This window comes from Esox lucius, chromosome 11, assembly GCF_011004845.1.
Source record: "Esox lucius isolate fEsoLuc1 chromosome 11, fEsoLuc1.pri, whole genome shotgun sequence".
Lineage (NCBI taxonomy): Eukaryota > Metazoa > Chordata > Actinopteri > Esociformes > Esocidae > Esox > Esox lucius.
Window position 1 is genome coordinate 11,981,546 of NC_047579.1, and position 13,941 is coordinate 11,995,486.

General features: G+C 40.6%; 2 protein-coding genes across 7 annotated transcripts in view; one reads left to right on the forward strand and one right to left on the reverse strand.

The window, feature by feature from the left end:
* LOC114840345 (NLR family CARD domain-containing protein 3-like) overlaps positions 1 to 2,701 on the forward strand; it is a 246,059-nt gene extending 243,358 nt beyond the window's left edge. The window contains 2 exon segments of the mRNA XM_034295460.1: positions 767 to 2,551; positions 2,642 to 2,701. Of these exon segments, the coding sequence (XP_034151351.1) occupies positions 767 to 944 (178 nt within the window). The 3' untranslated portion in view covers positions 945 to 2,551; positions 2,642 to 2,701.
* LOC114840365 (NACHT, LRR and PYD domains-containing protein 12-like) overlaps positions 1 to 13,941 on the reverse strand; it is a 360,864-nt gene that overhangs the window by 110,863 nt on the left and 236,060 nt on the right. The gene's annotated exons all lie outside the window — the stretch shown is intronic.

Below are 13,941 nucleotides of genomic sequence, written 5' to 3' on the forward strand. Positions count from 1 at the left end.
AATCACATCAGTAAATACATGGCTTACATTTTTGAAACACTTTCCATCAGGGAACCTTTTCACAGATGATTGCTTGTACGTAGAGGTCTCAGAAACTCATGTAGTAAATAAGATACAATTGGCGTTACAAGGGTTTTCAAAAACATATTTTATTCTTCAACAAATGAATCTTGGTAGCCCCTATGACAGATGTTTAATATTAATGTACAGTGCATGCCTAGGCGTCAATTGTGTATGGCAAGGTATGGCTGCTGCCATTTAAATATTTTTTTTTTCTAAAATAAAAATGAGAAACAAATTTAACTTGTATTGCCTTTAAATTGATTGCAAAAATGTATAGGATCATCGTTTTCTCATGCTCATCGTTTTCTCACATGTGCATGCAGTACGATTATTTAATGTACATAGCATATCAGTATCGTTTCAATAGCTTATTAAAGTCCCTTTTCACCTGCCATATTTATTATCATTCCTGCTACTCCTCCCCTCACACACACACACAAACACACACACACACACACACACACACAAACACACACACACTTACTCTTCCTTGAACTACAGTACTGTATATTTATTGACTGAGAACATTGATGATTTTCTATACAGGATTTCTATACATTCTAGTGTCATGTATTGGCAATGTCAGTTTTAAAAGTATGTCCTTAAGTAAAGCTGACATGACAATGATGTAATATATAAATGATATTCTAATGTTATTCTGAACTATTGTTCTGTTTGTGACATGATGATAATCTCTCTCCAGACTGTCAGGTTGTGGAATCACTGAGGAAGGCTGTGCTTCTCTGGGCTCAGCTCTGAAGTCAAACCCCTCACACCTGAAAGAACTGGATCTGAGTAAAAATGACCTGAAGGATACGGGAGTGGAGAAGCTCTCTGGTTGGCTGAAGGACCCACAATGTAGACTGGAGACTCTGAGGTGAGTAACACAATTGACAACAGAACAATAAACATGACAACAACACAACAGAGGGGCAACACAACAAAAGGGGAATACAAACAGCTTCTGTGTTCCCACCTCTACCTGTTCTGAGATGCTAGATGGTCCAAGCCTCCATCCCTGGTAAAGACCAAACCCTGTCAGACAACCCAGCAGGCCTGGAAGGAAACACACCACAACTAACAGGACCACCATTACAAACAAAAACATATTCTTACATAATAAATAATAATTTCTGTTAGTCCAAGTCCATCACACATTAGAACTAATCTTCATTCCACCCCTCTGATGTCCACTGATCCACCATTCATTCCCACTGTATTATTGTTACACTCTTTCTTATTGAAGACATCCCTTCATTCTACCATGTTGTCTCATAGGGACTTGAACTTCCCATCTGTTACATTTCTTCATGAATTGTCTGGTTACATCATACTGATGCTGCCCAGGGATCCATCATAGTACAGAGTAATTTGTCTCAGTTCTGCCAGGGTGGATGGGTGGAAGTCACACAGGGCTGCCTTGTCATATTGCACTCTAGCGACTCCTTGTGGTCGAGTGGCTGACTGTAATCTCAGTCATGGTTGTTAAGCTGCAGAATGTGTTACCCTCAAGCACACGTGTATCAGATAAACACTTCCTGATTGATTGAGCAGTGTGATTAGAATCGGAACTGCGTGGTAAAGCATGCTCATTAGATATGTCCCAATTTAGTTAATTCATTTTGACTATCCTGTAACTTCTGTGTGGATGTTGATACAAGGCCGCGTAATGCAGCATAATGCCTTGTCTCAGCATCCACAGGTCATAAAAGAGTATTTGATTAGAGATGTGCATGGCAGTTATTTTCACAATTGATAATTCCAGCTTTTGTTATTGAATAGTCGACCCCACCCCCTCATGTCAAAAAGAAAGGTATTAAATGAAAAAAATGTATGTATACTGTAATATGTTATGCAATAAATGTATAGTTTTATTTAAAAATGTAGTTAACAACCTCAATAACATTTTAATATAAACAATTAGGCTAGATATACCTATACTCAGGAGACATTCAGATTCAGAAACAGCATCAAATAACTTAATACATAGGCCTGGCAAACCGTTAGTATTTTATAAAAAGTCATTTACAAGTAATTTATTTCAAATTATTGTTACAAGTTTTTACATTAATTACAATACAAATGAACTATAATGAACTATAAACGTTGTCAAAAAGCCTGCATTTTCTCCCATGAATAAGTTTTCACTAGCCGTGAACATTTCCTGTACTTGGCTGTTAGACAGATTTGTTTAGTCTATAAGAAATAACCAATCAATTCTGCCACCAAGTGAGTCAATCGGTAATATAGGTTTTTCTGTATGTTTGAAAAAAAAATTAGATTAACTTGTCGATAAATGCCATCCTTGTCAAAATGTCGACAATTCGGTATATTGTTTATTATTATTGTTGTCTCACACAAAAAAATACAGTATCTAATATACATATGCAATACATAATATCAAGTAGATCAAATGTCTAACACATGCTGGCAGTTAGTGGCCCTGGTAAGAGTTGAGGTGGAGCCGAGGGGCCCTGGTATGGCTGAGGTGGAGCCGAGGGGCCCTGGTATGGCTGAAGTGGAGCCGAGGGGCCCTGGTATGGCTGAGGTGGAGCCGAGGGGCTCTGGTATGGCTGAGGTGGAGTCCTGGAATGGGTTGAACTGGAGTCAAAGGGTCCTAGTATGGGTTGAGGTGGAGCCCTAACTCTTTGCAATTTAACATTGAGAAGTGTTATTCTTAAATTGTTTCACTATTGGCCTGTGCAGTCTTTCACAGAGTGGTGAACCCCTCCCCATCTTCTGAAAGACTCATCCTCTCTGCTGTTTTTATACCCAATCATGTAATTAGACAATAAACCTAATTAGTTGTATGCTCTTTCACCAGGTTTGTTTTTCATTACACAACTTTTCCCGTCTTTTGTTGCCCCTGTCCCAGCTTTTTGAAACGTGTTGCTGGCATCAACATAACATTTCTCAGTTTCAACATTTGATATGTTGTCTTTGTATTATTTTATATTGAATCTAGTGTTAAGGGCAACCAAGATTTTCTGAAGTGTTTGAGGCTTTCATCCAAATTGTACAAAAATCTTAGTGTTCTCACGGCTTTGACACTCAAAGCCGTGGTGTCACCTGCTGGTCAGCAATAAATAAATTTAATGATTATACATGTGATTTTTTCCAACATGACTTTGTGATGCAGTGGGTAGGTGCATGCTTTCCGAAGGGAAATGAAAATGCCTGGTTCATATCCACATTCTTCTTGCCTTTCCAGACAGCATTTTACAACTATGCATTCATTGTAATGTTTTGTATTATTAAAGCAAGAGTGTCATAAGATAGACAAAATAAAAACTATTATTTAAACAACAATAAACAGTATCGTTACTTAAATAAGTTAAACATGATCTGGCACCATTTCAAGTCACAGAGTGAGAGTCGGTGACACTACCCACTGGGGCATCGATGGACTTATAATGCAAACAACCAATAAATTACTAAATAAGGTGACCAGTAGAGGGCGGTGTTTGAAAGTCTCAGGCACCAAACAACCATAGAAGCCTGTATTTTACAAGAGGATTTGGAAAAAGCATGTGATCAAACGAGGCTTCGTACGTCATCAATCACATGGTATTACACCGGTACAAGACTCAGCCCTTTAACATGGATTAGAATGGGTTGACATTTCAAAGCAACCCTTGATTGGAGAGTTTAGTTCAATCTCCTGGTCAAAAATAGCAGAGTGGCAGCTGAAATAATTTTTGTAAATAGTTTTCTTTTGAAAACCAGTCTTCTTTTCATTTCATATACAGTCATGGCCAAAAGTGTTGGCACCCCTGAAATTTTTCCAGAAAATCAACTATTTTCACAGAAAAGTATTGCATTAACACATGTTTTGCTATACACATGTTTATTCCCTTTGTGTGTATCGGAAAAAAACAAAAAAAAAAGAAGGAATAAAAGCAAATTGGACATAATTGCACACAAAACCCCAAAAATGGGCTGGACGAAATTCTTGGCACCCTTTCAAAATTGTGGATAAATAAGATTGTTTCAAGCATGTGATGCTCCTTTAAACTCACCTGGGGCAAGTAACAGGTGTGGGCAATATAAAAATCACACCTGAAAGCAGATAAAAAGGAGAGAAGTTGACTTAGTCTGTGCATTGTGTGTCTGTGTGTACCACACTACGCATGGACAACAGAAAGAGGAGAAGAGAACTGTCTGAGGACTTGAGAACCAAAATTGTGGAAGAAAATATCAACAATCTCAAGGTTACAAGTCCATCTCCAGAGATCTAGATGTTCCTTTGTCCACAGTTCGCAGCATTATCAATTACCAGCATTACCATGGCAATGTAGCTAATCTCTGTGATGGTAATTCCATGTATCGACAAAAGTTCTCTTTGTACATTCTAACCGTTTTATTAACTATTATGCACAGAGACTATTATGAGAGACACGTCAACCGCTTACACACACATAATCGTCTGAGGAGTCTCTAACTCCATACATGAACAATCCATATTTATTACATAGAAAAAGGGGTGTGGTAAGATGCTGCCCATCGGTCTCATGTCAATCAAACACATTCCCTTTGTTCTATCACACAAGTCAAATGCTATCTTCCCCCACCTTATCCTTCCTGCCATAATGTTTACTGTTGTGTTTACTGTTGTGTTTACCTAAGCTTCACACAAAGGACAGCTCTCCTTCCCGGCATAAGTAACTTCTTCAATTCTAAGAGTTCCAACCGAACCCGAACAGACAATAGTTGCCCCCTATGCAAATACCAGCTCCCCCACATTCCTGAGGAACAAAAGACTGACACCCTTCTTCTAGGCAGGAGGACATGGCCCAAATACCTGTTAATCCTCTGATATTATACAGAAGTGTGTGTCACAATCAAAGTAAAGATCTACATATCAGCCAAATGGAAAGACAGACATTTCTCAAATGCACCTTAGTTCAACATTTCCATAACATCTCCCTGGACGTGGACGGAAGAGAAAAATGTAGGAAAGGTTGCAACGCAGGATAGTCCGGATGGTGGATAAGCAGCCCCAAACAAGTTCCAAAGAAATTCAAGCTGTCCTGCAGGCTCAGGGTGCATCAGTGTCAGCACAAACTATCCGTCGACGTTTGAATGAAATGAAATGCTATGGCAGGGGACCCAGGAGGACCCCACTGCTGACACAGAGACATAAAAAAACAAGACTACAGTTTGCCAAAATGTCTTTTTGGTAAAGCACATCATTCTACTATTTACCGAAAATGGAATGAGGCCTACAAAGAAAGGAACACAGTACCTACAGTCAAAGAGGTTTTGTGGTTGTTTTGCTGCCTCTGGCACTGGGTGCCTTGACTGTGGGCAAGGCATCATGACATCTGAGGATTACCAAAGGATTTTGGGTCGCAATTGTTAGAAATCGGCGGTTTCGTATAGTGGTCAAATAATGTAGAACCCTTATCAAATCGAGGGAGAAGCTCGCTCACGTTTATTGGAAAAATTGCAGCACAGATATCATACGGTGAATGTTCCATTACCTTCTCACTGTAATGTTGGTTACCAGCTAGCCTATACATTAAGGGCGTTTCTAACTAAGACCATGTCTTTAGAAGTCAACCCCCCCATGCCATATGGCCATCGTAAACATTCCTACAGAGAGATAAACAGAGAGGTTTCTGTTACAGAGAGATAATCTAAACAGAGAGGTTTCTGTTGTTCTCATTATCTAGGCACATTCACTTCCAATGAAATGTACATTCATATTGTTATTGTCAATGCTCAGATTCCACACAATGTAGGGCCCAGTGTCAAAAAGCTGGGTTTGTATCCGAGATTGTGGGTCTTCCAGCAGGACAATGACCCCAAACATACTTCAAAAAGCACATAAATGAATGGCAACAAAGCGCTGGAGAGTTCTGAAGTGGCCAGCAATGAGTCCAGATCTAAATCCCATTGAACACCTGTGGAGAGATCTTAAAATTGCTGTTGGGAAAAGGCGCCCATCCAATATGAGAGACCTGGAGCAGTTTGCAAAGGAAGAGTGGTCCAAAATCTCGGGTGAGTGGTGTAAGAAGCTTATTGATGGTTATAGGAAGAGATTGATTTCAGTTATTTGGGTGTCCAGCCCATTTTTGGGGTTTTGTGTGCAATTATGTCCAATTTGCTTTTTTTCCTTCTTTTTTTTTTTGTTCCAATACACACAAGGGGAATAAACATGTGTATAGCAAAACATGTGTTAATGCAATACTTTTCTGTGAGAAATACTTGATTTTCTGGACAAATGTCAGGGGTGCCAACACTTTTGGCCATGACTGTATGCTATGACACTTTTTCCTAAACATTACTATGGATAAACAATTTAAAATAAATGGTTACCTGGGAGGCAAACCACCCATTCTGACTCGTAACCTGAGATTATTTATTGCTGATCAGGAGATGTCACTATTGTAAACTATTTAATAACTAAATTCATCTTTAGTAACTATTTCATCTTTTTTTTACAATCTTCAAAGGGTTTAAAAAGCCTTGGTTGTGCATCAGTGCTTGAAAGTGCAGAGTATTTTGTGAAATCGAGATAATCTCTGTGCAGGCTGTCAGGCTGTCTGGTCACAAAGGAAGGCTGTGCTTCTCTGGTCTCAGCTCTGAAGTCAAACCCCTCACATCTGAAAGAACTGGATCTGAGCTACAATCACCCAGGAGACTTGGGATTCAGATTATTCTCTGCTGGACTGGAGGATCCACACTGGAGACTGGAGAAACTCAAGTAAGTTTTGTAGATGTTGTCTCTATCAGTAATCAGTAATGTGGTATTAAGTTGTCATGTTGTTTTGCATTATGTAATATGTGTCAAATACAGACCTGCCTACCTGTAATCATTTTGTGTGGCATTAACAATAATTATAAATTTGAGGAAAACAAAAACAATTTGTAAAATCACCACCCAATCCAAGGTCGTCCATATCCGGTCCAAAAATTTACCAGACATGAGGGTTAATTGTCTCTAAATTGTGTTGGATATATAACAGACACAAATTCATCGTGAAGATAAAAATGTCTGGTCTCTTCCGACGAAGGCCAGTCTTATTATTTTACCTTGTCTGGCAGTGAATGTTAACTTATCAATTGGTTTTGTTATAGTTCAACATATTTAATACACCCATCAGCCATAACATAATGACCACCTGCCCAAAACAGCCCTGATCGGTGTATATATTTATATATATTATCAGTGTTATTCACTTCACCTGTCAGTGGTCTAATGTTATGGCTGATTGGTGTATATTAGGGGTGTAACGATCCATCTACTACATCGATGTATCGATTTATATTCCTATGATCCAACTACATCGATCTGTGCTCAGCAAGTTGGCCTTCCGGACGACATATCGATCTAACATCGTTTTAAAATGTAATCAATCGATTGTATCGATACTAGGAAATAACCCATTGGATTTAAGCACGTCAGACTTTATAGGAATGTTTTTTCTTAGCACTTTTAATGATAAAGGCGATAAACGTTAATCGATTCAGTCTGCCTATCCGTGACGTCATCGCCCCGGGCCAGTGGCAGCGCAAAGACAACAAAACATAGCATGGCAGATGAGAAGCCGATGAGCGAGAAATTGTCAAGCCACCATTGCGGTCCAGTGTGTGGAAAGTGTTTGTTGCGCTTCATTTTTGATATTAATACTGTATTTGTATTATTTCTATGTTGAAAAACAACAGCAAAAGTAGCAGGTAAACCTACTGTTAATTCAACCTGAAGAGATGTTGGTTGCACTTAATTTTTTATAGTAATATAGTAGTATTTTTATGGTGAAAAACAAAAGCACAAGTAGCAGGTAAACTTACTGTTGAAATGTTGGTTGCACTTACTGTACTTTTATTAAAAATATATTGAATATTGAAAATGAGAGCAGAACATTTTAACTTCCTGTTAATTCAACCTAAAATGTTGGTTGCACTTTATTCAAATAAAATGTGCATGCATTTGCCATTAATTGTTGTTTATATCCATAATTAATTGATACCTGATTCCCTTACAAGAAACAACAGGAATCTAGGAAACTTCACCTGCACTGTCCAGTATCCAGGTATTTATTTCAGTCAAACGGGTTGAATTCTAAATTCTAAATGAACCATTATCGGCCTTGAATCGTATCGACAACCACGAATCATGATACGAATCGAATCGTGGTTAAAATTAATCGTTACAGCCCTAGTGTATATATTTATATAGATTATCAGTGTTATTCACTTCACCTGTCAGTGGTCATAATGTTATGGCTGATCGGTGTATATATTTATATAGATTATCAGTGTTATTCACTTCACCTGTCAGTGGTCATAATGTTATGGCTGATCGGTGTATATATTTATATAGATTATCAGTGTTATTCACTTCACCTGTCAGTGGTCATAATGTTATGGCTGATCGGTGTATATATTTATATAGATTATCAGTGTTATTCACTTCACCTGTCAGTGGTCATAATGTTATGGCTGATCAGTGTATATATTTATATAGATTATCAGTGTTATTCACTTCACCTGTCAGTGGTCATAATGTTATGGCTGATCGGTGTATATATTTATATAGATTATCAGTGTTATTCACTTCACCTGTCAGTGGTCATAATGTTATGGCTGATCAGTGTATATATTTATATATATTATCAGTGTTATTCACTTCACCTGTCAGTGGTCATAATGTTATGGCTGATCGGTGTATATATTTATATAGATTATCAGTGTTATTCACTTCACCTGTCAGTGGTCATAATGTTATGGCTGATCGGTGTATATATTTATATAGATTATCAGTGTTATTCACTTCACCTGTCAGTGGTCATAATGTTATGGCTGATCTGTGTATATATTCATATAGATTATATGTGCTATTCTATTGTATTTGTGTGCGATTGGGTGTTTGTGTATTGTGTGTGATTGGGGGATTGTGTGGTGTGTTTGTCTGTGATTGGGGGGGATGTGTATTATGTTTGTGGGTAATTGGGGGGTTGTGTGGTGTGTTTGTGTGTGATTGGGGGGTTGTGTATTATGTTTGTGTGTTATTGGGGTTGTGTATTATGTTTGTGGGTGATTGGGGGGGATGTGTATTGTGTTTGTGTGTGATTGGGGGGTTGCGTTGTGTGTTTGTGTGTGATTGGGGGATTGTGTATTGTTTTTGTGTGTGATTGGGGGGTTGTGTATTATGTTTGTGTGTGATTGGGGCAGATGTGTATTATGTTTGTGTGTGATTGGGGGGTTGTGTTGTATGTTTGTGTGTGATTGGGGGATTGTGTATTGTTTTTGTGTGTGATTGGGAAGTTTTGTGGTGTGTACATGTTCTGGGAGAATGGAGGACATTTAATAAAAAAAGTCAGAATGTGAGTGTGTTTGTGTGATTGTAGAAACAATTATGATTAGAAATTTTCAAAATCTTACAAAACCTCTAACACAGAATTTTTGTTTTCTGTGAATTACAACGAACCCTGACTTGTGATGAACAATTTTCTATTTTTGAGGGGCTATTTTGGGGGAACGTTGGAAACCAATTCACTTTGGTGAATGGAACTGTTCATTTACTTACAATTATATATATTCTTTTGCTGTAAAAAGTCCAAATCTAGATCGCAGTTTAGATCATAATTTGATTCATGGTCTAACCCAAGTGTGGTGTGTTTATGATGGGGGAGAGTGAGAGGTGGTGTGGGGGGGGGGGGGGGGGTTAGGGTTGGGTTGCATTGGGTGTGTGTGATGGGAATAGGGAATTGATGTTTGTGTGTGTGTGTGTGTGTGTGTGTTTAAGACAGGTTGTGTGTCACTGAATGACAGTCTTCTCTGTTTCTTCCACAGTATGGATCATGGTGGAGAGTGGATGTTGAAATCAGGACTGAAGAAATGTAAGTGATTTATTATACAGAACACAAATACAACTGGTGTGTGTCTGTGTGTGTGTAAGTTTGTGCATATTTGTTTCATTCTGCATGTGTGTGTATAATATGAATGATGATGATGTGTAATATTGTGTCTTGGTCTCATCCATCAGATGTCTGTGATCTCACACTGGACCCAAACACAGTAAACAGAAACCTCTCTCTGTCTGAGGAGAACAGAAAGGTGACAAGGAGGAGAGAGGAGCAGCTGTATCCTGATCACCCAGAGAGATTTGAATACCAGTCACAGGTGTTGTGTAGAGAGGGTTTGTCTGGACGCTGTTACTGGGAGGTAGTGTGGAGTGGGGGAGGGACTGTGATAGGAGTGACATATAAAGGAATCAACAGGAGAGGAAGGGGTGGTGACTGTTGTCTTGGATACAATGACAAGTCCTGGATCCTGGACTGTAATAGTAACAGTTACTCTGTCAGGCACAATAAGAAGACAACAGTCCTACCTGACACCTCCTCAGACTCCCACAGAGTAGGAGTGTATCTGGACTGGCCAGCCGGCACTCTGTCCTTCTACAGGGTCTCCTCTGGCATACTGACCCACCTGTACACATTCAACACCACATTCACTGAGCCCCTCTATCCAGGGTTTTGGGTTTATTATTCTGACTCCTCAGTGTCTCTGTGTCAGATGGTCCCTGTGTCAAACACAACATGATGTTTCACTCTAATCATGGTCAGGTTCAGTAGGACACTGTAGTAAAACACTGATAATAACTCTCTAGTAGTGAGTAAATATATCATATGATTGTAAATATTCCTGATTAAACACCACTGAAGATGTAACCTGTAAACTAGAGTCATTAATTAATAGAATGAATCACCACACTGGTCTGTAAAACCTTCACGTTTAGAAATCATTCATCTGGTTGTTATTGTTTATCATTGGTGTTTGTAAACATTGATGTCTTTAGAATGTTTACTTATTTAATTGTTGACAAAACATTCCTGCTTCTGTATATGAATTACTATGTCCCAGATTTAACAGAATAAGTATGTTGCTACTAACCCCTCCATGACTCTACCTCTACAGCTAAACTGTCAATATAGGTCTGAATGGTAGTAATATTAAATGGAGGTAGATATGAACCCCTCCATGACTCTACCTCTACACCTAAACTGTCAATATATGTCTGAATGGTAGTAATATTAAATGGAGGTCGATATGAACCCCTCCATGACTCTACCTCTACACCTAAACTGTCAATATAGGTCTGAATGGTAGTAATATTAAATGGAGGTAGATATGAACCCCTCCATGACTCTACCTCTACACCTAAACTGTCAATATAGGTCTGAATGGTAGTAATATTAAATGGAGGTAGATATGAACCCCTCCATGACACTACCTCTACACCTAAACTGTCAATATAGGTCTGAATGGTAGTACTATTAAATGGAGGTAGATATGAACCCCTCCATGACTGGTACACACCGGACTAGAAACATCCTTGTAACAGATATCCGTGAGGTCAGCCCCTCTATAACCAATTATTAGACTTGACCCTCTTGAACCAATCAGCATGTTTCCGGACTCGTAACATTTCACTCTGAGTAAATGGAATGACACCAGAGGGAAAACCACCTTTTGTTGTAAAGGGAGTGTGAGTACACACCCAGCAGCTGCTCTGTTCATACTTCACAGATAATGTAAAGATAATGTTAAAATGTGTTGTACCATAACATCCATCCACAGTCATAAGCCACCGCAGTGGGACCCTCCAGTCAGGTTAGATCACATCACTGAAGATCAGCAGCAGATTGTGAGACAGCTGTTGCGTGCAGAATGTCATGCCTTTGATGATGAGATGTATTCCATCTTTAACAATGCACATCACTCTGCATGACACTACACCTGTCTGAAAGACCTACACATCAGTGCCAAAACCCTTACATCAGGAAGTGAAGGATTACCTGCAGGATTTGCTGAATCGATATCACAGTCAAGGTCTCCCTACTCCTCACCCATCGTCTGAGTTCGAAAAAAGTCTGGGGCGTTAAGGCTGTGCTGTAATTACAGAGAGCTTAACAGAAAATCTGTCCCAGACCGACATCCGATCCCCCGGATCCAAGATATGCTGCATTCTCTGCATGGCAGGTCCTGGTTTTCAGTGCTGGACCAAGGAAAAGCATATCAACAGGGATTCCTGGACCCGGAGAGTCGACCACTGAAGGCTTTTACAACACCCTGGGGCCTCTATCATTGGAATCGTGTACCCTTCGGTCTCAGCGCAGCACCAGCAGAGTTTCAAAGAAGCATGGAGGAGTGCCTGGTGGGCCTGTGTGATGTGGTCTGCCAGCCCTACTTGGATGACAATCTTGTTCATTCCTCCACCTTTGACAGCCATGTGGAACACCTCAGATCTGTCCTGCAGAGGAATCAAAAGCATGGTGTCAAACTCACCCCACAGAAATGTGAAGTCTTCAAACGGAGTGTACGTTTCTTAGGATGGATTGTCTCGGAGCAGGGATATACTATGGATCCGGTTGAGTTAGCTCCAGTTGAAGCTATAAAGGACAGAATGCCTTCTACAGTTGGAGAACTAACCAGAGTCCTCGGGTTCCTGTCCTACTACAGAACTTACATTCACAATTTCTCGAGAGTGGCTAAACCCCTGTATCAGCTCTTGGCCTCATCATCATCATCATCTTCCGCTTATCCGGGGCCGGGTCGCGGGGGCAGCAGTCTAAGCAGAGATGCCCAGACTTCCCTCTCCCCAGACACTTCCTCCAGCTCTTCCGGGGGGACACCGAGGCGTTCCCAGGCCAGCCGGGAGACATAGTCCCTCCAGCGTGTCCTAGGTCTTCCCCGGGGTCTCTTCCCGGTGGGAGGCGTTCTGGAGGCCACCTCAGCTGACCCCTCTTCATGTGGAGGAGCAGCGGCTCTACTCTGAGCTCCTCCCGGGTGACCGAGCTTCTCACCCTATCTCTAAGGGATCGCCCAGCCACCCTGCGGAGAAAGCTCATTTCGGCCGCCTGTATCCGGGATCTTGTCCTTTCGGTCATGACCAAAAGCTCATGACCATAGGTGAGAGTAGGAACGTAGATTGACCGGTAAATCGAGAGCTACGCCTTGCGGCTCAGCTCTTTCTTCACCACGACAGACCGATACATCGACTGCATTACTGCAGAAGCTGCACCGATCCGTCTGTCAATCTCCCGTTCCATCCTTCCCTCACTCATGAACAGGACCCCTAGATACTTAAATTCCTCCACTTGAGGCAGGCACTCTCCACCAACCTGAAGTGGGCAAGCCACCCTTTTCCGACTGAGGACCATGGCCTTGTATTTGCAGGTACTGATTCTCATCCCCACCGCTTCACACTCGGCTGCAAACCGTCCCAGTGCATGCTGAAGGTCCTGGTTTGAAGGGGCCAACACAACAACATCATCCACAAAGAGCAGAGGCGAAATCGTGTGGTCCCCAAACCTGGCTGCGCCTAGAAATTCTGCCCATAAAAATTATGAACAGAACCGTTGACAAAGGGCAGCCCTGCCGTAGTCCAACATGCACTGGGAACAAGTCTGACTTACTGCCGGCAATGCGGACCAAGCTCCTGCTTCGGTTGTACAGGACCCAGGACCCCATAGCAAAGGACCCAGGACCCCATATTCCCGAAGCACTCTCCACAGGATGCCGCGAGGGACACAGTCGAATGCCTTCTCCAAACCCACTAAACACATGTGGATTGGTTGGGCAAACTCCCATGAGGTAAAGAAAAATAATATTATTTACAAATTATACATTTTAATCTAAATGTAAAAAAAATCAGTAATAATGGCTTTTATTAAATGTTATTGCCACATTTTTCATGTCTATGAAAATAAACAATAGGTTTAATTAATCAACAATTATTTTTATCTGCAGGGTCAAGCTGCAGAGCCGACAGGAGCAAACTTGGACACATCTCCTCCACAAAAGAATTTGGCAATGGCAGAGCTTTTTGGAGAGACCTTTGCCAGCAAAAACATGGACAGCATGACT